The sequence below is a fragment of the Leptopilina boulardi genome, unplaced genomic scaffold (genome assembly GCF_019393585.1).
Source record: "Leptopilina boulardi isolate dan_hultmark-lab unplaced genomic scaffold, ZJU_Lbou_2.1 LbouV2_327, whole genome shotgun sequence".
Lineage (NCBI taxonomy): Eukaryota > Metazoa > Arthropoda > Insecta > Hymenoptera > Figitidae > Leptopilina > Leptopilina boulardi.
Genome location: NW_026137893.1, coordinates 1,651,886 through 1,678,957, shown reverse-complemented (window position 1 = coordinate 1,678,957; position 27,072 = coordinate 1,651,886). Strand labels below are relative to the sequence as shown.

The 27,072-nt window shown below is 26.0% G+C and overlaps 2 protein-coding genes across 3 annotated transcripts in view; one reads left to right on the top strand and one right to left on the bottom strand.

The window, feature by feature from the left end:
* Nucleotides 1–6,384, bottom strand: part of LOC127284944 (pre-mRNA-processing factor 39) — a 38,095-nt gene extending 31,711 nt beyond the window's left edge. Inside the window, exons 1-3 of the mRNA XM_051310669.1 lie at nt 6,211–6,384; nt 5,469–5,593; nt 1,556–1,831 (exon numbers count right to left, since the gene is read on the bottom strand). Coding sequence (XP_051166626.1) covers nt 1,556–1,831; nt 5,469–5,593; nt 6,211–6,259 — 450 coding nt within the window. The 5' untranslated portion in view covers nt 6,260–6,384. The remainder of the gene's footprint in view (nt 1–1,555; nt 1,832–5,468; nt 5,594–6,210) is intronic.
* Nucleotides 6,385–7,104: 720 nt separating this feature from the next.
* The window catches only part of LOC127284946 (spastin), a 29,180-nt gene continuing 9,212 nt past the window's right edge, over nt 7,105–27,072 (top strand). The window contains exons 1-4 of one of the 2 annotated variants that reach the window (XM_051310671.1): nt 7,107–8,174; nt 10,362–10,532; nt 24,246–24,524; nt 25,110–25,465. In XM_051310671.1, coding sequence (XP_051166628.1) covers nt 7,655–8,174; nt 10,362–10,532; nt 24,246–24,524; nt 25,110–25,465 — 1,326 coding nt within the window. In that variant the 5' untranslated portion in view covers nt 7,107–7,654. Of the gene's footprint in view, nt 8,175–10,361; nt 10,533–24,245; nt 24,525–25,109; nt 25,466–27,072 lie in introns of both variants that reach the window. The other variant, XM_051310673.1, reaches the window with a different exon arrangement.

Sequence of the window (27,072 nt, the reverse complement as noted above, 5' to 3'; positions counted from 1 at the left end):
TGTTGTCAAATAATAATTCTTTAACATTTTGCATTTTTTATTTAAAGTTAGTTAACAGTTACAATATTTTATCCAATTTTGTACAAACAAAAGCACATTTTACTCTAATAAAGAATCTCTAAAATTCTGTTTGTTCATTTTTGTTAAATAATATTAATTTAAAAATTATTGAAAATTTGTATTTGTTCAATAATTTTTGAACAAAATATTGTAAACAAAATTCAACAGATAAAATTGTACAGAATCGATCCAAGAGCAAAATGAGTTATTGTTTACAAAAAATTAGATAAAAATTATAATTGCTTACAAACTTAAAGCAAAGAAGCACAAAAATGAAATAATAATTTATTTATTAACAAATTATTTATCAACAAATTCTTTAAAAATTTAATTATAATATTTCCAAATTTTTTTAAAGAAATTCTTTAGAAAATTCAATTATTTTCAAAATTTTTCAAATTACTATTATTCAGAAAATTAATTTTTTCAAAATTTTGAATAAATTCTTGAAAAACTGAATTATTAAAAATTAAAATAATGTAAAAATGTTCAATTGCATGTTAAAATATTTATTTTTAATTAATAAAAAAAAATTTTTTTGTCAAATTAATCATTTTTAATAATTTTCATAAACTTCTTAGAAAGTGTAATTATTTTACAAATCGTTCCATAAAAAATTCTCCAAAAACTCGAATTATTTTGTTAAAAATTTATAAACAATTTTCAGAAATTCAAATTTACAAAAATTTGAATTTAAAATCTACTGTAATTCAACAGGGTGTCTAACAACTTCAAGAATAAAAAAAATTTACTGTTTATTCATTTACATAATATAATATTCATTCAGAATATTTTTTAATTTTCATTGATAATCAAAATATTTATCATTATTTAAATTTTTAAATGTTTTACAACTTGTTTAAACAAATTATTATAATTATCAAATAATTAAAAAAAAGAGAATAAAAAATTGAAAATTTTGACACAGTTTGTAAAAATAAATATTTAATTTTGAGAAATTAGAAACAAATTGAATGAAAAATCAAGAATTTAAATAATTTTCAAAATACAATAAGAATTTTCGGGGAATAATTAAAAATTGTGTACAAGTTTGTTAAAGTAATTTTTATGAATATCAAGAGAATAATGGAAATTTCCTGACCGTTAAACACACTGTTCAATTAATTCTAAACATCTTAATTGTAGCTCTTCTAAATTTAAATTATTTATAAATTTTTATTTAAAATTCATTGCAAAGTCAATTATTCTGAATAATTTTATTAAACTTTTTTGAAAATTCAATTATTTAAAAACTTAAAAATTCTCTAAAGTTCAATTTGTTCAAAAAAAAAAACAGAAATTGAAATTTACAAAAAATGTCCATTTAAAATCTCCTGATATTCAATTATCATTTCTAAAAATCTAAACTTTATTTCTAAAAAATTAAATCTTGTTCAATTCAAATACATTTTCTAAATTCTTCTAAATATTTTAAAAGTAATTATTTGTGTGTTGTAATAAAATTATTACTTGAAAATTGAAAATAATTTCTTACCAAACTCTGTGGGGATTCTTTAACTTTGAGAGTTGAATGAATTGCAGTTGCAGTTTGAACGTTGGTAACACTTGGTGGAGGAGGAGATTCAAGTTCAGGAACAATTTCCTGACATTCCTCAAGGTTCAAATCAAGCTGATTTTCTTTCATTTCATTATTTTCTTCTGGTGCAACTTCCACGGGGACACCTTCGGTAACTTCCTCTTGTTGTTCCACTGCTTGAACACCGTTTGCTGGAATTTCATCTAAATCTCCTTCAATCACTGTTGTCTCATGCTAAAAAAAAAAACATTTCATTAACACAACTGAAATTAAAGTATAATTCAAATTTGAAATGCAAAACTTAAATTTTATCAAGTATAAATTTTTTTTTTTTTTTTTTATTAAATATAAATTCTTTTAAAAGAAAATTTCGTTACATGAAAATTGGATCAAAAGCGAATTCGATTAAATGAAATTTAGTTAAACAGGGTGTCTAACAACTGCTAGGAAAAAAATTCCCTGACTTTTCCGTGACCTAAATTACACTAAAAAATTTTTATTTTTATCAAATAAAATTTATTTTGATACAATTAAATCATTTACCTGTCTATTATCCACTAATTTCATATGTATTTGAACCAAATAAATAATGTTTCGTAAAAAATAAAATATTTAAGTGAAATAAATAAACTAATTGGGGACGTATAAATATTCTCAACATTTAATTTAAAACAATTTTTACAGTGTCAAATTTTAAATTATCAAATTTTTATTTAGTAAAATTATATAAAGCACATTTTCTAGTACATCGAATTTCAAATTAATACAATTTCAATTTAACGGCATTTATGTCAAGAAAAATTGCATAAAGAACAATTTTTTTAACAAAATTGTTATTTTAGTAAATTTCGATTTATCAAAATATTTACGTAACAGAATTGTCATTGAATAAATCGACAATTAACAGAATTTCTATTTAACAAAATTCTTAATTAATAAAGTTTTTATTAAAGAAAATTTTAATTACAGCTAATTCTTATTTAACAGAATTCTCATTTAAGAAAAATTCTACCTAGTTCTTTTTTTTATCAATTTTTATAGACATAAATTTCGTTTAATTGAAATTATATTAATTTAAAATTTTTAAAAAGTATTAGAAAAAATTATAAATAATTGAATTTATCACTCGGTTTTCTTAGTTAAAGAAAGAAAATTTGAATAAATCGATCACTCCGAGTCAGGCTTTTAGAAAAAATTAGAAAAAATGCTTTATAAGAGTTCTGCTAAATAGAAATTATTTTAAATCGAATTTTAGTTAAATGTAAATTGAAAATTTTGCATAATATAAAATCCACTTTATACAATTTTGCTAAATAGAAATTCGATAATTTAATATTCGACGCCGTAAAAATTTTTATAAGTTAAATGTGGGTATTAGCATTAAATAATAAATTATTCGTATTAATTAATAATTTACTTTATTTGAAGTTGAACCGATAAAATAAAATTCAAATAATTTTTATTTATATTAAAAAAGCAAATATTTCACTAAAAAAAATTATTTGTTATCCAAGTTAAAAAAAATCATTTATTAAATTCAATAAATACCCAGATAGCCAAGCGTACTAAACGTTATTTACGAGTACGGAGTACTGGTATTATACTAGTTTCATACCAGTACAAAATAATTATGTATGTACGTACCAGTGCAGTACTAGTATAATAAAAGTATGTCGTACTGTTAGAATTATAAAATGTGAGTACTCGATAAAAGTATAGTACTAGTACAATGCCAGTACGTCGTACTTCTGAAATAAGAAGCACAACATACTCGTACGATACAAGTATAATGCTGGTACGTCGTACTGTGACTCTTTGCTGGTAATGCCAACCTAACCTCACTTTCTTAACAGTTGTCAACTATGAACGCGTCACTGAAAACGGTGCAATAAATGTTGGTGAAAAAAGTGGTTTATGATGCAGCAAAAAAGTTTTAACGTTTGTAACTTGTGCTTCTGTACTTATCTTGAATATCCGTGATTAAATTTATATTAAATTATCGATTTTTATAAGATTTATGTTGTTTTGCTTTGACATGACGCTTTGTGCCACAGTGTTCTTTCATTGAAAAAAATCTAAATCTTTTCTTTTATAAACTTTTTTATAAATTTATATTGAAAAAAATTCGTAAACTTAATCTTGATGATATTAATATAAATTGAATTGTGTTACTTCGCTATAGTTTTTCTTATACATATATAACATATTTATAGGTTAGGATGTGATAAGATGTTTCACCCAACATCAAAACAATTTGAAACATCAAGTTTAAAATTCTTTTGAAATAATGTTTAAATACAAGCAAGCAGTCAATTAATACTTAATAAAGTTAATTAATTAGAATAATATAAAACATGAGATATTCTAAGATAAGTGAGAATACAAGTTACATATTTTATATAATATATGCAAAGACATATATGATATAAATAAAAAAAATTATTGAATAAAAATAAATAAAAATGAATTATTATTATTTCAGTCCTCCCAAAGATTTTCCTTTTTAATAATAAATTAAAATAATTAAAATACTATTGTAGAAGGAGAGAGGGAGGGGGTATAGAATTTTTACTTTATACAGCATACCAGTATTGTACCAGTACAATAACGGTACGTTATACTAATTCACAAAAGACTTTCAGTACGCCATACTTTTATCGTACTAGTATTGTACCAGTACAGCGTAATAATACGACGTACCAGTACAGTACCTGGTACCCTACGGAGGTAGATGGCGGGTACAGTACTAGTACGCTTAGTACGCCGTACTCGTATTGTACTTGCATCGTACTAGTACGCTGGTTATCTGGGTAGTAGTAAATAATTATTTACGTAATGAATATAAAATATATCACGTGCTTAATAATTGAGTGTGAAGGCCAATTTTTTAATTTTTAATTTTTGGGAAAAAAGTAAATATTTTTTGAAACTAATAGTTACTTTAATTTATTTATAAAAAATTCTAGAAAATTAAAGAAATTCCCTGACTGTTAGACACCCTGATTTTATAAAGTATAAATTTTTTTTTTTTTTTTTTTTTTACTAAATATAAATTGTTTCAAAAGAAAATTTCGTTACATGAAAATTGGATCAAAAGCGAATTCGATAAAATGAAATTTGGTTAAATGAAAAATGTTTAAATAAAAATCACGTCAAATAACAATAAATTTGTTAAATGAAAACTGATAAAAATTTAATTTAATGAAAAATTTGTTAAATAACAATTTGATTAACATAATTTTTTTTACTAATATAATTTATCTGCTTTTGACAAACATATTTTGCTCCGTTTCGGAAATATTAAATTGTTGTTCTTATAAAAGAACAAAGAGATATGAAATTGTTTTGTTAACTTCAAGTCCTAGAATTAAGGATTTCAATTTTAAAAAAAAAATCAAATTTAACATTTTCAAAAGAATAAAATACCTATGTTAAATTTTAATAACAGATAAATTAAATTAGAAAAATACTAAAAATTGCAAAATTACAAAAATTTTTTGGAGCTTCCAGAAAAAAAATTAAAAACTTAAAAAATGTTTGATTAACAAAAGAATTTTATTAGAAAATAAACATTTAGAAATGGAAAAATTGGATTTTTTTTTTTTAATAAAAAGTTTATAATTGAATAATTGTTAGTAAGAAAAGAAAAAAACTATTAATTAATTATTAAAACTATTATATTAAAAAATTAATATAATATAATATAATAAATTTAATTCTATAAAATTATTGAAAAATAATTTTTAATAATAAATTTAAAAATTATAAATAAACAAATCAATAAAAATAAAAAATAAATTTTTTTTTTAAAATAAACACCGAAATAAAGCCGTAGTAAAAAAGAAACATTAAATCTAAAATTCTCTCTTACATCTTCCTCAACTTCCTGTGTTTTCCTTGGTGAACGAGCAGCTCGTGTAACTTTCTTGACTACTTTCTTTACCGGTGTCGGTGCCGCAACTTTTCTAGTAGCTCTGCCTGATCTCGTTCTTCGTACTAAAATAAAAAAAAAAAATTCAGAAAATTCCACAAAAATTTTTTTTTTTTAATCAAACATTGTGATAAGGTCATTTACACATTGATTATATTGAACAAACAATATAGTTACCAACGAGAAAAAAAAATCAATAATCCCTTTATCCCTTGAAACCTTTAAATTACACACATTAAAAAATACAATTATATAAAATAAATCGTTTAATATGAATTTTCACTTTGAAATAATTTCTATATCAACAAAAAAAATTATTCATATTCACGGAATAAATTTCCGCGGCTTATCACAAAGTCCGACGTACATAACCTTTTTTTTTTGGAGAAAATTCTAAAAACGTATATTGAAAACGTTGATCGATTGAAAGCATGAAATTTTGCTACAATTCAAATTGAGGTTAGATTTTCAACAAAAAAAAAATAAACATATAAATAAATTGTTTTTCAAAAAGAAAATAAATTAATAAAAGGTGTGACGCCACATTTATTTAATGGCGGGTCGATCCATGAGCCATGGCGATGTGCCGGTTATGTGTTCAGGATCACGATTATCGCGTCGCGAAATATGTAAAAAATATTTTTAATTAAAATCAAAATACACATGGATTGTTATTTATTACCTGCATCTTCTTGAACAATTTCAGCCTCGTCTCCGCTCAAGGTCGACATTTTTTTTGTCAATCTAAAAAACACCACAATTTATATAGAATTTCACGATGATGCGAAACAGCGAAAAAAAAAAACTTCTGCGGTGATATAGCGCTTAGAAATCCACTACTAAACTAAAAATGGTTGGCGGAAAAATGGCTGAACTCCAGAGAAATCCGGCCAATCAGCGATCTTTCTTCTTTATCAGCAGTTGATTTTCAAATTTTTTTTAAAAATTATCAATTATTAACTCACAGCTGTTTTTTAACGTCTTTTTATAATGTAAAGAATAATGAAATAAAATATTTTTCTCCTTTTTTTTCTAATTATCTATTTTCTTAATAACCTGAAAATTTATAACCTTTTTGTTCTTTATATTTGGTTTTACACAAAAAACGATTTGTTTTTTTCAATAATTTTTCTGAAAAGGGAAATATAATTAGTAAAAAAAAAATTGTTTTGAGAAAAATTTATTTATTTATTACAATAACATTTTTTAAAACTTTTAATAGTGCGCATGCGTAAACTTTTGTTTTCGATTGGTCGGAATGTTTTGCAGTGTATCATTTAAAATGTTTTTAAAAAACTATTTTATTTTTGTTTACTACTATATAATTACTGGTATCTAAAATTTTATATTAGTTAAAATTGTATTAAGAAAACCTATAAATAACATTTGTTATTTAATTTACCGTTAAATTCTAGTATTGTTTTTGCATTTAGTTATTAATATCAAGGATTTAAAAAAAATTGTTAATAACAATTTTTTAAAAAAAATTTAAATTATGCGGAATATACAAAAGTAGAAGGAACTAAAAAAAATTCTGATTTAAAATTTTAAATAACCAAAAAAAAAAGTAAACAAAATAAATTTTCTCATTTCGTCAGCACCCTTTTTCTATGGGCTTTGTCGTGTCGTTCGTTTTTATTTTGTCAACAACAATCCAAACAAATATTTCCAATTTTTTTGCTCAATTCCGTATAAATTGCGTGCAAAAATGGGGAAATAGGGGCGCGACAGTTTTTTTTTTTTTTTTTCAATTGTCCCTTTGTAAACGATTCTTGATAATATGGGAAATGCGAGAAAGCAAGAAATCGCAGTGCTTCTGCGTAAAGCTCTCTCAACATCATAATATACACAAGTGAACTATATAAGCATAAGTAGAAAAAAAGAAAGAAAAGATTATTTAATCACTTTTTACACTCAATTCAAATCGGAAAATAAACATTGCATAAGTGTCGTGCAACGCGAAGTGTCTCTATTTTTTGAGGTTAAGTTTCACGGGGACTAAATTGCACGATGACAATCATTTAAGATTTCTTTTTCGTTTATATATATTTTTCTGACATCGTCGGGAATGTCAGAGCGATTTCTTCCTTTGGATTGTTTGGTATTGTGTCAAATTGTTTCGGGAAATGTCTTACAGTGATGGCGGGGGACGTTCAATACGAAAATCATCAAATAGATCACCAAAAAAATTACGCGTAACAAAAGCTGAAAATAGTGATAGAACAACAACAACGATAAGTTATAATAATAATCAACGTTTTGGTGAGGGAAGTCATAATCCACCCTCAATACATAAAAGAAATCTTTATGTTGTTTCATTGCCGTTAATTTTTCTATTCAATATTCTACGCTCATTGATTTATCAATTGTTTGTTGTTTTTAAATATTTATATGCCTCGACATCGTATTTAATTCGTCGTCGACAAGTTACAAGAAATAATTGTCAATTGGAAATTGTCGTTGATAGAGAGACAGCTGAAAATTTATTACAAGTATCAACAACAAGAGAGGACGAGGGAATGTCACAAATTGTTAAAAGAACAGGTCCAGGACCTGGTGATCCTCTTCTCGCTAAACAAAAACATCATCATCGACGGGCATTTGAATTTATTAGCAAAGCTCTTAAAATTGACGAAGAAAATGAAGGTATTTTTTTTTATTCATTTTTATTTTGTTTTATTTCAAAAGAAAACTCAAAATTTAGAGAAGATCAATTTAAAATGAATATATATTTTTTTAATATTGTCGATGTTATTTTTATATAATTGAGGTAAAAATTTATTCAAAAAAAAAAATAGTTTTGTAAATTAGAAAAATTGAAAATTTTAATCTCTTTCTCAAAATATCAAATTTTGTAAACAAAGGTCATTTATGAACTATTTATGATAATTTCATGAATAAATTGAAAATTCCTTTGCAAGAAAGGATAAATTTATTTATTTTTTTTTCATTTTTTTTTTCTATATTTATTTATGCAATTTATGTTTGAAAGTTCGAGAAATTTCATACGAATAATATTTATTTTTAATAAATAAAAATTTTAATTAAAAATGATTATTTTTTTGTATTAAATTAATTTAATTTAGGGCACTGTTTCAATTATATTTAGAACTAATAAAAAAAATAGTATTTTGAATATAAAATTAAAAAATTTGAAATTTTTATTGAAAAAAATTAAAACAATTTACACTATTAATTATTTACCAATTAAATTCAATTATAAAAATTTTCAACTAAATGTTTCAATTTTTTTTTAAAATTCTATATTGTAAAGACTTAATTATTTTCTAATTTAATTATTTTTTAATTAAAAATTAGAAAATTGAAAAATTTAATACATTCTTTTTTGGGATTTCAATTATTTTCTTATTTACATAATTATTTAATTTTTAAACAATCAATTTGATATAAAGTTTAAAATATTTTCGGCGCGAAATTAATATTCTGATTACTTTTTTTTGTAAGTTTCGTTCATTACAAAAAGATATTTCTTTCAAAAAAGCAATTTATAAATTTTTTTTCTAGTTCAAAAAGCAATTTTAAATAATTTTGATACAAAAGTTGTTTTTTCAAATTTGTTTAATAAATATAAAAACAATTCGGGATAAAACATTTTTTCTAATGATGTACATAAATTTTCAAGTATTTTGAATAAATTAACAAAAAAAAGTATTTTAAATTTATTACTTAATTAATTATAATATTAATTTACAATATTCTTAAGTACAAGTCAATAATTTTCTCGTTATCCATTTATAGTCTCTTATGGACTACGGGATCAATAGTTGTAAATAAAATAAATAAAATTATAAATTTAAGATTGAAGTAATATTTATATTATTCTTTCAAAATTAAAAATATAAAAATTTTTTAACTAAGATATTTTTTTTAATAAAATGTTATTAAAAATTTTATTATTAATAACATTTTTTTTAATGTTGAACAAATGTAATTTCACAAAATTATTGTTGAACAATTTTAAGTTAATTCTTTAATTTTAATTTAATTATTTCAAAATTAAAAATAATTTAAAATTTTTTTGTGATTTTCCTATATATAGAAACTATTTATATAAAAAAGATAGTTTTGAACAATTTTTAGTTTGAAAAAATATTTTTAAACCAATTTTGCGCATTACGTTATCAAAATCGCGATATGTACCAGTTTTTATTATTTTTTTTTAAATCGAGCAATAAAAATAAAAAGAAAGTAATTGAATTTACAAAATAATTTACTATGCAAAAGTAATTGAGATTACGAAATAAATTTAATTAAAAAAAAAAAAAACAATTTACTTTAGAAAAGAAATTGAACAAGTAAATTGATAAATTTTTTAAAAATATGTTTTTAATTTGAAAAAAATAATATAAATATTCCTAATGCAAAATTTATGATATGATTATTAGTTGAATTAAATTAATTAATAATATATTTTATTAAATCAAGTAAATGCATATTATATTTATTTAAAAAATTCTATTTTACAAATATATATATTTTTATTTTGAAAAATTTTTGAATTAAGTGAATTTTAAACTAAAATATTCTTTACTGTTTTCTTCCACAATATCGATTATTTAAATTTTTCTAAAAAAAAATATCTATTACATGATCTCAATGCAATTTTACATATTGAAAATTCATTTTTTTTGTAGTAAATCAATATTTATTACATTCGGAGAATTCACCTACGATTATCTATTGTCAATATCAGTCAAGGAAAACGACTTGTCTGATTTTCTTCTGATTATACAAATAATTCATTTGTTTTTAAAAAAACAAAGAGAAATGATTAATTTTTTTTTTCAATAGTTTTATTTGCAATGTTTACAGGTCACAAGGAAATGGCCATTGAACTTTATAAAAAAGGAATTGGCGAATTGGAAAAAGGAATCGCTGTCGAATGTTATGGTGGCCGAGGGGAAGTCTGGGAACGAGCACAGAGACTTCATGAAAAAATGCGAACCAACTTGGCAATGGCCAAGGACAGACTCGATTTTCTTGGTAAATATTTCTTACATGTATATTTCTTTTTCCCTTATTGAAAAAGCAAGTTTTCTTCGATTTCCAAATCATCAGCTTCTAATTGTCGAAACCTAAATTCCTTATTTATCGATTCCGCACAAAGTTCTATTTTCTTCTTCTTTATAATCTATTTCGAAACAATTCTCTAATGTATACCATTTTTGGAAATCGTAGAAATCTTAATGAAATTTTTGTTTAGCAAAAATATCTTGAAATCAAATGGAGAATAATTTAAATATTTTGCATAATTTAATAAAACAAATATTTTTTAACTAGAATTTTAGTAAATTTTTTTGTTAATTATTTTAATGATATTTTTTTTTTATTTTGAAAAAAAATTTATTTAAAAAAATCAGAAAATTTGCTTATTATTTAAAAATATTTGTTGTAAAGTTGACGTTTTTTATATAAAAAATTTTCAATTAGTTAAAATATAAATTGAAACCATTTAAAAATTTACGGGAATTATATTTTTCAAAAATTTTTATAGTTTTATTTCGATCTTTGAAAATATTATATTATTATTAACAATTTTATTTTTTTTTTTGAATTAATTTATTATTTATTAATTGTAAAGAAATTTTGTAAAAATATAAAATTAAAGAAAGTTTGTTGAAATTTTAATTTTTAATTAAATAATAATTTGTTAAACGAATTATTCAACGTAAAAGATTTCAGAAATTTTGGAACATTAATTTCAAATTCTGATGTTAAATGTTAGTTTGTGAAATAGGATATTTTTGTGCTGCGCATGCATATAAAATAGCCCAAATTCATTGTTACTTAAAAAAAAATTAATAACAGTTTTGTTTTCAATGTTCACGAGTTTTGCACTTTCGTTAATTTTTCTATTATTTTTTTTCCAACTGTATTGACTTCAAAACATAATAATGTGTCAGAAATTATTCTAGAATATTGTATTGAACAATTGAATTTATAATAAGGTGTGATGTAAATGATCGCATTGAATCTTTTTTTTTTTGTAAAGAATCAGTTTGATATTTAAATGACATTTCCTTGAAACATCGTAAATGTTTCGAATAACCTTTTTGCTTTTTAAGATTTAATTTGCATTTCTCTTTTCTTCTCTACATAAATTAATACAAGCTTTGGACTTGAGTTCCATTATTTGTTAACTAAAATATTTATTATATCCTATAGACTTTCAATATTGATTTTTTAAATTATTATTTAATTTAATTAATTAATTTGAATTATTATTTCATTTTTAAGTTTCGATTTTTTCACTTTTGCAGGCCTCGAATTATACGACTTTTTTGAATTTTTTTACTTTTTTTTTTTTTACAAAATATTAATTAATAAGAGAATTAAAATTCTCATAAAAAGTTTGATACATGCAAACTTTTATTAATTGAAAATCTATTTGTTTTACTTTAATTTCAAAAATAAAAATTGTTATCAAGCGAAAAGTTTGCTTGCATAAGAAATTAAATGAAAATCATTTACCGCGCTTAACTCTTCTATAAAATTTACATAACTAATAATTTTTTGTATTTAATTTTAATTATATTTTCAATTTTTATTTTATTATTTAATTTAATTTAATTATTTTTATTTAATAAAAATACGATTTTCAAACACACTTTCTAATTGCAATCAGTGTTAATACTAAAATATAATTTTTATAATATAAACTTTTCTTTTGCACTAGATGTGTTTCATAATAAATTTACTTGTTTTTTCTTATTCATTTCATTTATCTACATTTTTGTATTTATTTTCTTGTTATTATTACTGCCGTGCAAAATTGAAATACCGTAACTTGTTTTTTTTATTTAGGTTATGGTTTTTTGGTTTCTTCATTTAAAAAAATTTAGAGATTAAAATTATGGAAATTTTGATCCATGAAAGGTAAAAATAATTATTTCTATCACCCTCGTGAAGTTGCCACCAAAACTTTGCAAAAATCAACTTTTTATTGTAATAAACGTTTGTTGGTCGTTTGATAGTCGATATTAGACGTTTGATACCAAAAACTAAACAATCCCGTGTGGAAAACGCCCCGTTCGTCCCACGCGTGATAGGGGCCCCCGGCAGGGTCCCAAGTGGAAAATCCATGCGGGCACCAGCAGGGCCCCCGCTATTTGCCCTCACGGTGCCCTGCTCAAAAATTTTTCTAAGTTCAAAATTCAAATATTTTTTCATCAACAAAAAATGAATGTTTCCAATGATTCAAAACAACGAAAAACGCGTTTTTAATAAAAATATATTTACACTTTTTTGAAAATTCACCTGAGATGATTCATGATAATAATCATAAAGCATATAATTAATTATATTTTATAAATTGCATTTGATTGGAAAATATAATTTAATATCTTAACTTTAACTAAATGATGTTAAGCACTTTTCTTTGTTAGGTATTTTTGAAGTTTAAATAGCATCAAGAAGTTAGCATTCGTTTTGAAGTAGCGTGCGTAGCGTAGTTGGTAAAGCGTTAGACTCATAGTCCGTAGGTCGTAGGTTCGATTCCCCCCATGCGTTAGATTTATTTATTTCTCAGGTTTGCGTTTAATCATTAATTCTATGTATGAATTAATTGAAAAATGAAAATATCCGTTAATAGTATGCATAAATTACATATTTTTTAATTTTTTAATTAATTAATTTATTATTACTTTTAATTATATCCGACAGTTAATTAATTAGAACGTTAATTAATAAATTCAATTTGAGTAAGAATTTAATTTAAAATTGAATAATTATTAAATAAATATGTTATTTATTCATAACTTAAGCTTATTTATTATTAATTAACTTTTATAATATAAATTTATAAAATTTATAAATAAAATATAATAAATTTTAATAAACGAATTACAACCTCGTAATACTTTTTTATGTAATATTGCATGAATTATACAAATAAATAATAATAAAAGTATAGGAAACGATAAGGATATTTAAAATGGCCTCTAATGGAATCCGTGAGGGCACCATATGGAAAATCCATATGGAATCCACGAGGATTTTCCATGAGGGTACCCATGAGGGAAAGCATGTCACGCCTTTGAGGGCTCCACGTGGATTGCCCCTATGGTTTCCATGCGGCACGAGGGCAATCCACGAGTGCCCCTCACGGGGCCATTGCCAATTTTCCACACGGGAAATTATAGAGAATTAAAAAAAGGGTGCTAATTTCACGGTGCATCCCAATTTCAATGAATATTAATTTGCTCTTCACCAATCGTTTGTTGCTCGTTTGATAGTTACTGATAGCTCATTCTAAACGTTTGATAGACCTTATTTTAAAAGATATCGTCATTCCTAAAAACATGTGGAAATCTAGCAACCATCAATGTGCGCAAGCGCAGAAGAATGAATGGCGGTAAATTAAAAACTGATTAATGACATATCGTGCTTTATTACTATTTCCAAACAAATTATACTATTAATTGTGTGTTCAAACATTCGAAATTAAAGATTTATTAATTTTAATTAAAAGAAATATAATAGATTAAATAATTATCACAAAGGAGTGCCAACTTCACGCAGCACTACAAATTCAGTATTTTTCAATTCTTTCACTATTAATCGTTTGTTGGTCGTTTGATAGTGATTGATATTCACTTTCCAACGTTTGATAGTTGATATTTACTTAGATAACAGCATTTTCATTAAAACAAAATGTTTGTTAAAGCGCAGGCGCGCAATATAATGTCTATTATTTCTAGTACATAATAAAACCCGTTAGGTATAGTTTTTAAAAAATAATAGGATTGCTCTAATGATATTTAATTAGTTTTTAATTTTACTTACATATCAATTCATTTTAATCATTAATTTACAAAGGGGTGCCAACTTCACGCACACGGCTGTCTTGAAGCTAGGAAATTCCAAGCAAAAATGACGAGTAAAACTGAAACGGGGAATGTGTTCGGGGTGGCGTAAATATCACAAATCCGTTTGATTTGAAATCGTAGCTGATCGTTTAAGCGAGATATTGCAAATTTTCATAATTTTCGATAAATAAAGGAAGATTTTTATTTTCGTTTTTTTAAAGAAATGCAACTTCAGTTTTATTATTGGTTTTACATTTTACATTTGACTTGATTGGTGAGTTGGTTAAATATAAATGACACAAAAATGTCTGAAAATGATGTATCAACAACCCACGAAAAAAACCACCGAAAAATTTGCGCCCCTTGTGGAGAAAAAATTGTTCTCAAAGAAAAAAAGTTAGAGTGGTTTTCTATAACTGAAAAATATGTAGATTTGATCAAAAAGTTTTTAAATGAAAAATTTGATCTACATAATTCCAAGTTTCCTTTAAGTATTTGCGTTTCTTGCCGTTTATCACTTGATGATTACGAAAAGGGTGACTTTAAGAGACCAGTACCAGTAATGCCGAATTATTTAGATATACAATTACCAAAGAATACTCGACAAACTGATAACCTTAACTGTTGTGATTTCATTTGTACAAAGGCCCGGTATAAAGGTATTATATAAAATAAATTGAAATATAAAGAAATTAAAAATTGATCTAATTTTATAAATAAAATAAAATAAACAAAGGTCACGTTAAACCAAGAAAAGGGGCTGGTAACAAAAGAAAATTTGAAAATCGTATTGTTTTATCAACCCAAAATAACGTTTCTTCAAACTGTGAACAATCTGGAAAAACTTTGAATGAAACCACAAAATCTGTTAATTTAACAACGAGGTGCAAAATTTGTTGGCAAGAAATTGGTCGAGGTTTAAAATACCCCTGTTCTGCCAAAACTGCCCTTCAACAGGGAAATACACGTAAGTACAGATCCAGAATAGGTCAAACGACAATATTTAATAAAATTTATTTACATGAAAATATTCTATTGTAACTAATTTTTTTAAGGAAATGTCACGCACCTATTTCTTTCCGTTTTAGGGCTGAATAGTAATCTTGTTTGTGAAAATGTGGTTGATATTGTAAAGCACCTGCCCGAAAGACAACAAGATCGCATTTTATGTAGTTTGTTAAAAGATCGAACCAGCAAAAATGATAAAAATAAAAAAAATATTAATATTGAACTGACAAATGTATCAGGATCTGCTATGAAAATTGCACTTCACCCTGTAAATAAAGTAATTAAAGTCTCAAATGAAGAATTCAGCAATTTTCAAGTTAATACCGGATCGTCAGGAAGTCTTATGAAAAAGATGGCTAATTTTGTAAGGTGTATTGCTGGTAAACATTCAGTACCTCCAAAGTTAGCGGAGCATCTATCGCTAAACTCTAAACTATTGTCGGATTTATACCACTACGAACTGAGGGACTTTGACGTAGAAGGTATAAAGGGTATCAAAGAAAAAAGGCCCGTTGTGTATGCTGATGCCGAAAAGATAGTGTCAAGAATTATTGAACATCGGAATTTAATTGGAGATTATCATATTAAAGTTCTTGCAGATGGTGGACAGGGTTTCTTTAAAATTTGCTTAACTTTATTTCCACATAATTACAATACCGAAAAAGAAATTGATGTCGATGATAAAGCGGACGAAAATGTTGAACCCGATTATCCTGTCAAAAAACGAAGACGCTATTGTGAAGGCGCAGTAAGTGGAGAAAAGGCAAAACTGACCAGTGTTAATCGTTTAATAATTTTGTGCTTAGTTCCAAAAATTAAGGAGACATATGGAAACTTGGAATCGTTGTTTGAGCTGACTAAATTAAATAATATCCCGTTCAAATTCGTTGATGACTTCAAGTTCATCTTGTTGGTAAATGGTCAACAAACCGCAATTTCAATGTTTCCATGTCCATATTGTTGCGTATGTCTGCGTACTTTGAGAAATTCAAGTGAGGACGAAAAGAAAACTTTAACTTCAAAGAAAAAAAAAGATTATTCACATTTAGAGTCACGAGAACTAAAAACATTTGGACAATTGAAAAATGACTTTCAAGCACTTTGTGACGCAGGAAAAAACAAAATACTTGCTCCAAATTATCATAGCACAATAAATGCATCGTTATTTCAAGAATCTGATGATCTCTGTGTACTGGAGAAGTGTATTGTCCCGGAATTACACATTCTTCAAGGATTTGTGAATCACTTGTTTTGGGATGGAATAGTGCGTGTTGTTGGTCGTGAAAAGGCTCTTGTGTGGCCCAGGAAACTTGGTATCATCTCGAAGGCTTACCATGGTGAAGTATTTGAAGGAAATGGTTGTAAAAAACTTTTGTCCGAAGCAGATAAACTATTAGATCCGCAAATTTATGAAGGTCACAACCAATACACACTTGTACCTTTTGTATCTGCCTTAAAAGCTTTTGACAAATTAGTTAACAATTGTTTTTCGACAAAAAAAGTTAACTACGATGTATTAAGTTCTGAAATAAGCAACGTAAAAAAAGCTTATGAGGCTACCGAAATGACCGAAACTCTCAAGATACATGTACTTCTAGATCATCTTGCTCAATGCCTGCAGTTTTTAGGAAGGTCTGATGGCTTGGGAATTTGGTCCGAGCAGGCGGGCGAAAGTGTTCATCATGCTTTTTTGAAAACATGGAATAAATATAAAGTAAATTCTATGGTAGACGCCGAGGGATCGTTTGCAACGTATGCGGAAAGATTGATGAGAGCAGTTGTTGAGTTTTCTTCTCAACACATTTAAATATTTCAATTAAATTTGTATTTTTCGTTGTTGATAAAACATGTAAAATAAGTTATAACCTTATTATTAAATTATGCATTTAATAGTTTACATTTCATGTAAAATAATTCAAATAGTATATTAAAATCATCCTTTATTTATTGAAAATTGTGAAAATTTGCGATATCTCGCTTAAACGATCAGCTAGGATTTCAAATCAAACGGATTTGTGATATTTACGTCACCCCGAACACATTCCCCGGTTCAGTTTTACTCGTCATTTTTGCTTGGAATTTCCTAGCTTCAAGACAGCCTTGCGCAGCACCTTAATTTCAATATTTTTTAATTCTTTCACTATCAATCGTTTGTTGGTCGCCGTTGATAGAAGACGAACGGGCCTTTCTCTTCGGCGAAAGGGCCTTTTCGGGCGGACCGTCCTTTCTCGCAGGCGAACGGGCCTTTCTGGACGACGGACCGGCCTTTGGAGAAGGCGAACGGGCCAGAAGCAGTTTTCCTCATTTTTCTAGGAGCAGTTGGTGGCGACGGCTCCCTGCATCGCTTACTGGATTTGTAGCGCTGCCTTCCGAACAGCTCCAATTCCTTGACCAAAGTTTTAAAATCCCTAGGTTCCTTAGACACTTCCACCGGAAGTGGCTCTGGCAATCCAGGGACCATGTTGGTGGGTCTCTCATCCGAGAAAACAATTTCTTCCTTTACAGAATAGCGATCATCCTCTTCCTCAAAGGCATAGGACTCGTAGAGAGTATAGATGCTAGAACAATAATACAAAAAACAATCAGTCACCTGCCCAGTAAATTTTGCAAATTATTTTGTTTAGCTAACTGGTCGAACATTCACCCAATACAAGATGCAATTAATTACCAGCCTAGTAAATTTTGCGAACAAAAATTTTTCCACATTATGCGTAGTTTGCAAATACTTTTGAGCGCTGAAAAATCCTCTGTACAATTCAATTAGTCAATTGGTTTTAAAATTAGACGATGTGTGTAATTTTATTTATATTTTAGATAACTGTTCGGGAATAAAAATTCGTTTAAGTAAATTAAATTATGATTTATTTAACGTTAATTAACGTTTAATGAACATTAAAGTTTGAAGAAACTCAAATAGTATATAAGTACAAGAAATTTTATAATTGTAATGTTTCTAATGTAGATTTTATATCGCCGTGGACGTTTTTTTCGGTCAAATAATCTCTTAAATTAATTAAATGCGAATACAGTTGCACAAATTTAATACTTTTTTTAAATCGGATTCTGAAAAAATTTTTACATTTATGTGAGGTTTTCCAGTTTTCGAAATACAAAGTGCTACATCTATTCTTATAAAGGTACTTGCCGGTCGACTTTTAGAAACATCATTAAATGACAAAAAGCATGTTCGGCAATAATCGTTGAGACTGAGACGATTAAAAGACAGACACATGCCTCCTAGTAATGCATATGAATAGTCGCATACAGCTTGTTTGGGTACAATGCCGACTTTGATCATCCACGCATTTAGCCAGAATAAAATTGTGTTTGTGTCCAAAGCAGCAGACAGCATTTGTCCTACGGAGACAGTCGTTTTTTGAAAGTTGACGACAATTTCAAATAAAAATATAGCTGGAGCTTTTACATCCTTCATGGAAGTTACTGGAACAACCAAACTCGATGTGCTATCCAAGCTGACCTGTGCTTCGTTTTTCGTAAGACGAAAGTACTCTTTCACCAAAAAGATTTGTTCACCAGGAAGTGGCTCTTCTTCGCATATTCCGCTCAAAATATTTCCACAAGCACTACTCTTACATTTTCCGGAAATGTATAAAAAAGGTCGAATATTATTGTCTCGAGTCACTTTATTACACTTGAATGAGAAGGCGCAAGGAAGTTTATATTGCTTTAGGAAAGCATCAGCAATTACATCTGTCCACTCCCCAGGCTTTAATATTTGGTATTCCCTCTTAGCATATTTTTGTGTAATAGGCTTTATTTTTTCCCAAGAAGCATTATCAATTTTGACGTCGAAAGTATTACCATCAGAAAAATTTGAAACTATCGGCATTTCAAATATTGAACCGTCGTCGTCGTCGTCGTCAGAATCTTCATCTTTGGTTGAAGAAACATCAATATTTGCACTATTTTCCTTTGCAGCAGCTTTTTCTTCAATACCAAGTTTTTGGAACACTTTCTTTCTAAGATCTCGTCTATCATTAAAACTCAAATAGTATATAAAACTACATATCTAAATAGCATTATAATCGCACAAAATAGTGTCAAATTATACAATTATTTGGAATCGAAGAATCACATATAAAACATTTCCAAATTCGCTATCCAACATTTTGCCAGAGCTAGGAAAGAAAAATGCGTTGCCCAAGGTCTAAGTGAAAGAATTAAAAAATATTGAAATTAAGGTGCTGCGTGAAGTTGGCACCCCTTTGTAAATTAATGATTACACTAGAGTCTCCGAAGAGAGGACAGAAAGAGTCTTGGACCTCTCTACGGAATTCGTCCTTGACGCCGAAAATTGTAAACACTCCAGGGCCGTATATCGTATCACAGAGATGTGTTTTTTTTAACAGAATACATTCTGTTACGTATGTAAAACACTACGCGAGAAAGGTACACTAAAAACAAACGCTCCTGAGTTCACGTTCCTCTTCCTGATCCCGCCCATCTCTTCTCCCCTCACTCCTTACCGCGCCGCGTCACTACTTAGTCCTCTCTTCAGAAGTCCTCTCTTGGGAGACTCCAGTGTAAAATGAATTGATATGTAAGTAAAATTAAAAACTAATTAAATATCGTTAGAGCAATGCTATTATTTTTTAAAAACTATACCTAACGGGTTTTATTATGTACTAGAAATAATAGACATTATATTGCGCGCCTGCGCTTTAACAAACATTTTGTTTTAATGAAAATGCTGTTATCTAAGTAAATATCAACTATGAAACATTGGAAAGTGAATATCAATCACTATCAAACGACCAACAAACGATTAATAGTGAAAGAATTGAAAAATATTGAATTTGTAGTGCTGCGTGAAGTTGGCACTCCTTTGTGATAATTATTTAATCTATTATATTTCTTTTAATTAAAATTAATAAATCTTTAATTTCCAATGTTTGAACACAATTAATAGTATAATTTGTTTGGAAATAGTAATAAAGCACGATATGTCATTAATCAGTTTTTAATTTACCGCCTTTCATTCTTCTGCGCTTGCGCACATTGATGGTTGCTAGATTTCCACATGTTTTTAGGAATGACGATATCTTTTAAAATAAGGTCTATCAAACGTTTAGAATGAGCTATCAGTAACTATCAAACGAGCAACAAACGATTGGTGAAGAGCAAATTAATATTCATTGAAATTGGGGTGCACCGTGAAATTAGCACCCTTTTTTTAATTCTCTATAATTTGTATAGTTTTTGCTATCAAACGTCTAATATCGACTATCAATCACTATCAAACGACCAACAAACGTTTTTTACAATAAAAAGTTGATTTTTGCAAAGTTTCGGTGCCAACTTCACGAGGGTATTTCTATAAAATCCAAATCAAATTTTTCATAATTTTAATTTCTATATTTTTTTAAAAGAAACCGAAAAAACATAACCTAAGTAAAAAAAAGGTAATTCAGATTTAAACGGCCTTCTGAAGAAAGAGACCCAAGACGCAAAAAATTATAGGTTATGTTTATGATATTTTGAAGTGAAAATAAACAAAAAGAGAATTAATTCTAAATACAAGTCCTCAATTTGTCTTCATTGCATCCAAAATATTCACTTAAGAGTATGTGGGAACCTCCCACGTGACCTAGTATGGGAAAATGTGTTTTGGTAGTATACATTTCATTCTAAAATGAAAAAAGATTTTTGTCTGAAATTTTGAGGGATAATAGATTTGGGTTCAAGGAATCTCGCTGTTCTCCGAAAAATACATAATTTTGTGTTAAATTATTAAAAAATGAAGTTTAAAAAGTGGCATTTTTAAACGAAAATGAAAACAAAGATGGCGGCGCATACACAGACGTTGCTTGAGTGTGTCAGTGCTCCAGTAAACAGTGCCAATTCGAGCGAGTGGCCGCTGAATGAACTATGATATAATACATTATTTTACTATTTATTGCTTTATTTTTATTATTTTTGCGTTATGTTATAGTAAATGTGAAGAACAGCGAGATTCCTTGCACCAAACGAAATCATTTTTCCAAAATTTTAACCCGAAATCATTTTTTATTTCAGAGAAAGTTTCAAACCACGAAAAAACGTCCTTTGCCCACATACCCTTAAAGCTTATTTTGTTTTTAAATAAAAAGGAATTTTAAATCAAGGTCAATCTATCATAAACATAACGTATAATTTTTTACGTTTTACGTTCCTTTTCTTCCAAAGAGTGTTAAATTATCATTCTTAATTTTTTTTATTCCATCTGCGATCGAATTCAAATATTAATTTTATTATTTTAATACATATTTATAAAATATTTTTATTTATTTACAGGGTGTCTAACGGTCAGGGAAAAAACAGGGAATTTAAATGGTCAGGGAAAAGTCAGGGAATTTCTTTAATTTTCTGGAATTTTTTATAAATAAATTAAAGTAACTATTAGATTCAAAAAAATTTTTACTTTTTTCCCAAAAGCAAATGCAAATTAAAAAGTTGGAATTCACACTCAATTATTAAGCATGTGATATATTTTATATTCATTAAGTAAATAATTATTTACTACTATTTATTGAATCAAATAAATGGTTTTTTAAACTTGGATAACAATTAATTAATTTTTTTCAGGGAAATATTTGGTTTTTTAATATAAATAAAAATTATTTGATACAATTTTATTTTATCGGTTCAACTTCAAATAAAGTAAATTATTTATTAATACGAATAATTTATTATTTAATGCTAATACATTTAACTTATAAAAATTTTTACGGCGTCGAATATTAAATTATCGAATTTCTATTTAGCAAAATTGTATAAAGTGGATTTTGTATTATGCAAAATTTTCAATTTACATTTAACTAAAATTCGATTTAAAAGAATTTCTATTTAGCAGAACTCTTATAAAGCATTTTTTCTAATGCTTTTTAAAAATTTTAAATTAAGAGTAAGTCCACGTCAGAAATATCAGAATCTGCAAGTGGTTTTTCGATTTTAATGATACTTGGTAAAATTATAGCTTTATATAAGAGCAATGTGTAAGTAAAAGGAATTTTTAAAATATCTAAAATTGTAGGAGTTATATCACTTTTAATTTTGCTACTGCATTTTTTTCTTTCCTTTATATCTCGGTCAATTTTCAACCGATTTTGATGAATCAAAAACGATTTTTTTCAGAAAATTACGTATTTTCAGAAAATTTTAAAATAAAAATAAAATTTTCTTATTTAAATAGAAAAAAGTAAAAAACAAAATTTCTTTTAGATTTTTTTCAATTTCGACCTCTTTTTTTTAATTTTTAATTTTTTAATAATATTCCTTTTTATTTTATCTTTAATTTAAAAAAAAATTCATCCTGGAGACTTTTTTAGATCTCGTGATATCGTCCTTTAAGTATTATAAGTCTTCATGAATTTGAAAACCGCAGGACTTGCTTCTATCATTACTTTCATTTGTTTGTTGAAATTTTTTATGGTTATGAATAACTATTTGTTTTAGAATCCTCTAAAAGAAAGCGCTAAAAACTTCAGCTACAATTTCAGGTTGCATTGTTAAGGTTTCATTACAATTTATTTTAAATTATAAATATTACAAAAAATAAAAACTTTGGATATTTAAAGAACGATATCACGAGATCTAAAAAAGTCCCCAGGATGAATTTCTTTTTAAATTAAAGATAAAATAAAAAGGAATATTATTAAAAAATTAAAAATTAAAAAAAAGAGGTCGAAATTGAAAAAAAATCTAAAAGAAATTTTGTGTTTTACTTTTTTCTATTTAAATAACAAAATTTTATTTTTGTTTTAAAATGTTCTGAAAATACGTAATTTTCTGAAAAAAATCGTTTTTGATTCATCAAAATCGGTTAAAAATTGACCGAGATATAAAGGAAAGAAAAAAATGCAGGATCAAAATTAAAAGTGATATAACTCCTACAATTTTAGATATTTTAAAAATTCCTTTTACTCACACATTGCTCTTATATAAAGCTATAATTTTACCAAGTATCATTCAAATCGAAGAACCACTTGCAGATTCTGATATTTCTGACGTGGACTTACCCAAAATATAATTTCAATTTAACGAAATTTATGTCTATAAAAATTGAGAAAAAAAGAACTAAGTAGAATTTCTCTTAAATGTGAATTCTGTTAAATAAGAATTAGTTCGAATTAAAATTTTCGTTAATAAAAACTTTGTTAATTAAGAATTTTGTTAAATAGAAATTCTGTTAATTGTGTATTTATTTAATGACAATTCTGTTAAGTAAATATTTTGATAAATCAAAATTTACTAAAATAACAATTCTGTTAAAAAAATTATTCTTTATGCAATTTTTCTTCAGATAAATTCCGTTAAATTGAAATTTTATTAATTTGAAATTCGATGTAATAGAAAATCTGCTTTATATAATTTTACTAAATAAAAATTTGATAATTTAACGAAGCTGAAGTACGCAACGTTTACGATAAAAAATTATAGAAATTTTTCATTTTAAAAATTTATTTCTTTAAAAATCATTTATCATAAACGTTGCGTACTTCAGCTTAGTTAATTTAAGATTTGACGCCGTAAAAATTCTTTTAAATTAAATGTTGAGAATATTTATACGTCCCCAATTAGTTTATTTTTTTCACTTAAATATTTTATTTTTTACGAAACATTATTTATTTGGTTCAAATATACATATATGAAATTAATGGATAACAGACAGGTAAATGATTTAATTGTATGAAAATAAATTTTATTTGATCAAAATAAAAATTTTTTAGTGTAATTTAGGTCAGGGAAAAGTCAGGGAATTTTTTTTCCTAGCAGTTGTTAGACACCCTGAATTTAAGAAATATATCATTGACGGTGGTGTAGTCCTGGTGTGTAGCATGGCCAGAGAATGTTTTCTCTTTTTTTTCTTTTTATTTTGTAGTGAGTGTGTGCGAGCTGAAAAAGATGGAGATTGCCAACCAAGCTCAAGGATCAGACCACGATGATTGTGATGACGTTTCTGATGAACGTCCTGGAAATTATTTGAGGAAAAGACGCAATTTACAATTAAATCACAATAAATTAAAACAAACAAAAAATACAAATCACGCTCACACACAATCACTAACATTAAACACTGGACAATATAATAATACACAAATACCAAAGCCATCACAGAGGCCTCGATCTCCGAAAAATTCTCATAATCGCATGTCCGAAGGTATTTTCATTCTTATTTTTATTTTATTATTTATCACTTCTTATATTTTTCTCTTTTTCGTTTTTTTCCCCACAATGCACTGCATTTTCTATGCATGAACGCTTTTCTTAATTTTTTTTTTGTTAGCGGCAAATCATTATTTGTGCAATTGACAATTTTAGTGAAATAGTTGCGAAAATAATAATTATAGTTTTTAAATGATAAACTAAAATAATTTCTTGATTATTGACTAATAATCAAAAATTAAAATATTTACTGATTTTCGAATGCTTCCTTAGAATTTAGTAAAATTGGGTAAAAGTAGAATTAGGTAAAATTCCCCATACTAGAATTTTATTTAACCGAATTTTCAATTGATAGAACTTTGCATGTAACATAGTTTTTTTTTTTAATTTAATAATATTAATTTGAATTTAAAAGAATTCGGAATTATTCAAGCAAATATTAATCAAATAAATTTTTTTCAGTGTATAAGTTTTTTTGAGAAAAAAAAATAGAAAACTTTTTTTTTGTAAAAAGGAATTTACAAACGAAAATAATTGAAAAGAGAAATTAAAAAGTTTGGATAAATAATTTTTCTTTTAGCGTCGGGGAGAAAATTGACGATTCCTGGAAAACGAATTTCTGGTGCTGTGATGAGTAAAAGTCAAACTTTACCGCGAAGTATGGGAAGATCAACGCCGTCATTGCCTTGTCATAGAAACATTCCATTAAAACCATCGTCAACGCCTCCTGCGGTTAAAAGACAATTATCAGTTCCTGGCAATGGTTCGCCAATTAGAAGACCAGGAACACCCGGTGCCAGCAGTAGCAATCGAGGAACTCCAACGAGAAAAATTCCAAATTTAAAAGGAGTTGATCCCAAACTTGCCAATGTTATTCTCGATGAAATTTTAGAAGGCGGAACTGCTGTTCAATGGGATGATATTGCTGGACAAGAGGTAAATGAGGGAGAAAAATTAAAAACAATTCAAGGTTGCCACGAAAGACTGATTTCAAAAATTCCATGACTTTTCCAGATTTTCAAGACCATTTAAAAAAAAAAAAAATTCCAGACCCAAATACAAATCTATTTTGATGAATTTTTAGCCAAAAAATACAAAATATTTCAATTAAATTAACAATAAAAATATTCTGTAAATTAATTTCTTGCAAGAAACCACAAAATTTAATTCAAATTAAAAATAATGATTTTTTTTCCATGTTTTGATGATCGTGTTAAAATCGTCTAAAACATTCAGTCTCTTTTAAAAAATTTATTCACAGGTTAATGCTTCATAAATTGAGTCAAATAATTAAAAAAAAGTTTTAAAATAATAAAAAATTTTCAATAATAATTCAAAACTAAATTTGTTTTATGTACTAATTTATCATGTAAAAACTAAATAACAAACCAAGTATTTGTGAGAAATAAAATAGAATTCTTTATTAATAATAATTCATGAAAATATTTTTAAAAAATCAACTTTCTAAATAAAATAAATAAATAAATAAATGTTATTTAGAATATTTCATAATTTAACTAAGACAAATTTTCAAGATCTTTAGATTGAAAAAAAAATCAAGTTTCTTTTTTCTGAACCATTTTTAAGTTTTATTTATTTGTTTATTTTAACTCATAAAAATTTTAAACAGGAATCTAAGGCAAAAATAAGTTTTTAAAAATTGTTCAAAACCAATTTTTCATATCTTGCTTTATCATATAAAAATTATATAATAATAAAATGCTTGGTCTGTCCTGTTCTAACTTGAAGTTGGCCTTTTCTGATTTCACGTGTTTTTTTGAATAGTAATCTTATAACGCGTCAAATTTTGACAATTCTTTTTCTCATTTTTGCCAAAGTTGTATAATTGTGTTTCCAAATTTCGGAATAAGTTTCTTTAAAATTCCAAATTCGAAAATTCAATTCACGAAGCTGAAGTACACAACTTTTACCAATGAAATTTTTTTTAAAGTTGTATATTGATTCAAAAATTGTAAACAAATACAAAAAATTTATGATGAGAAAAAAGATGCGCCAGGAAATTTCGTACAAGATAGTAAATTGAAAAAAATTTATTTTTTAAAATTTATTTTTAAGGTACCAGGGGCCAACGAATACCTATTAAATATTAATTATAAAAACATAGGCCTCGAATCAACTTAAAGACACAAAAAGTCGTTTTAGTCGATTTATATTCCAAAAAAGTGGATTTGTTTTTTTTTTTATTTTAACAAAAATATTTTACAGATTTTTAAATAAATTTTTTTTTTAATAATAATCCTTTTCGAAGGGTTAAAGTTGAAATTTTTAGAAATAATTAAATTTCAAAAGATATTGTTAATTTTCAAACAATTATTAAATTTTACATAACTAAAAATAATTTATCAAACAATTTTTGGAAAACATTTTTTAAATTTAATTGAATTTTCAAAGATTTAAAATTGAGATTTTTGAAATTAATTGAAACTTTAAATGTTTTGTAATTAAAATTTTAGATGATTTCACTAAAAATTTATTAGAAAATGCGGACAAAATACAATAATTTGAAAATCATTTTTAATTGA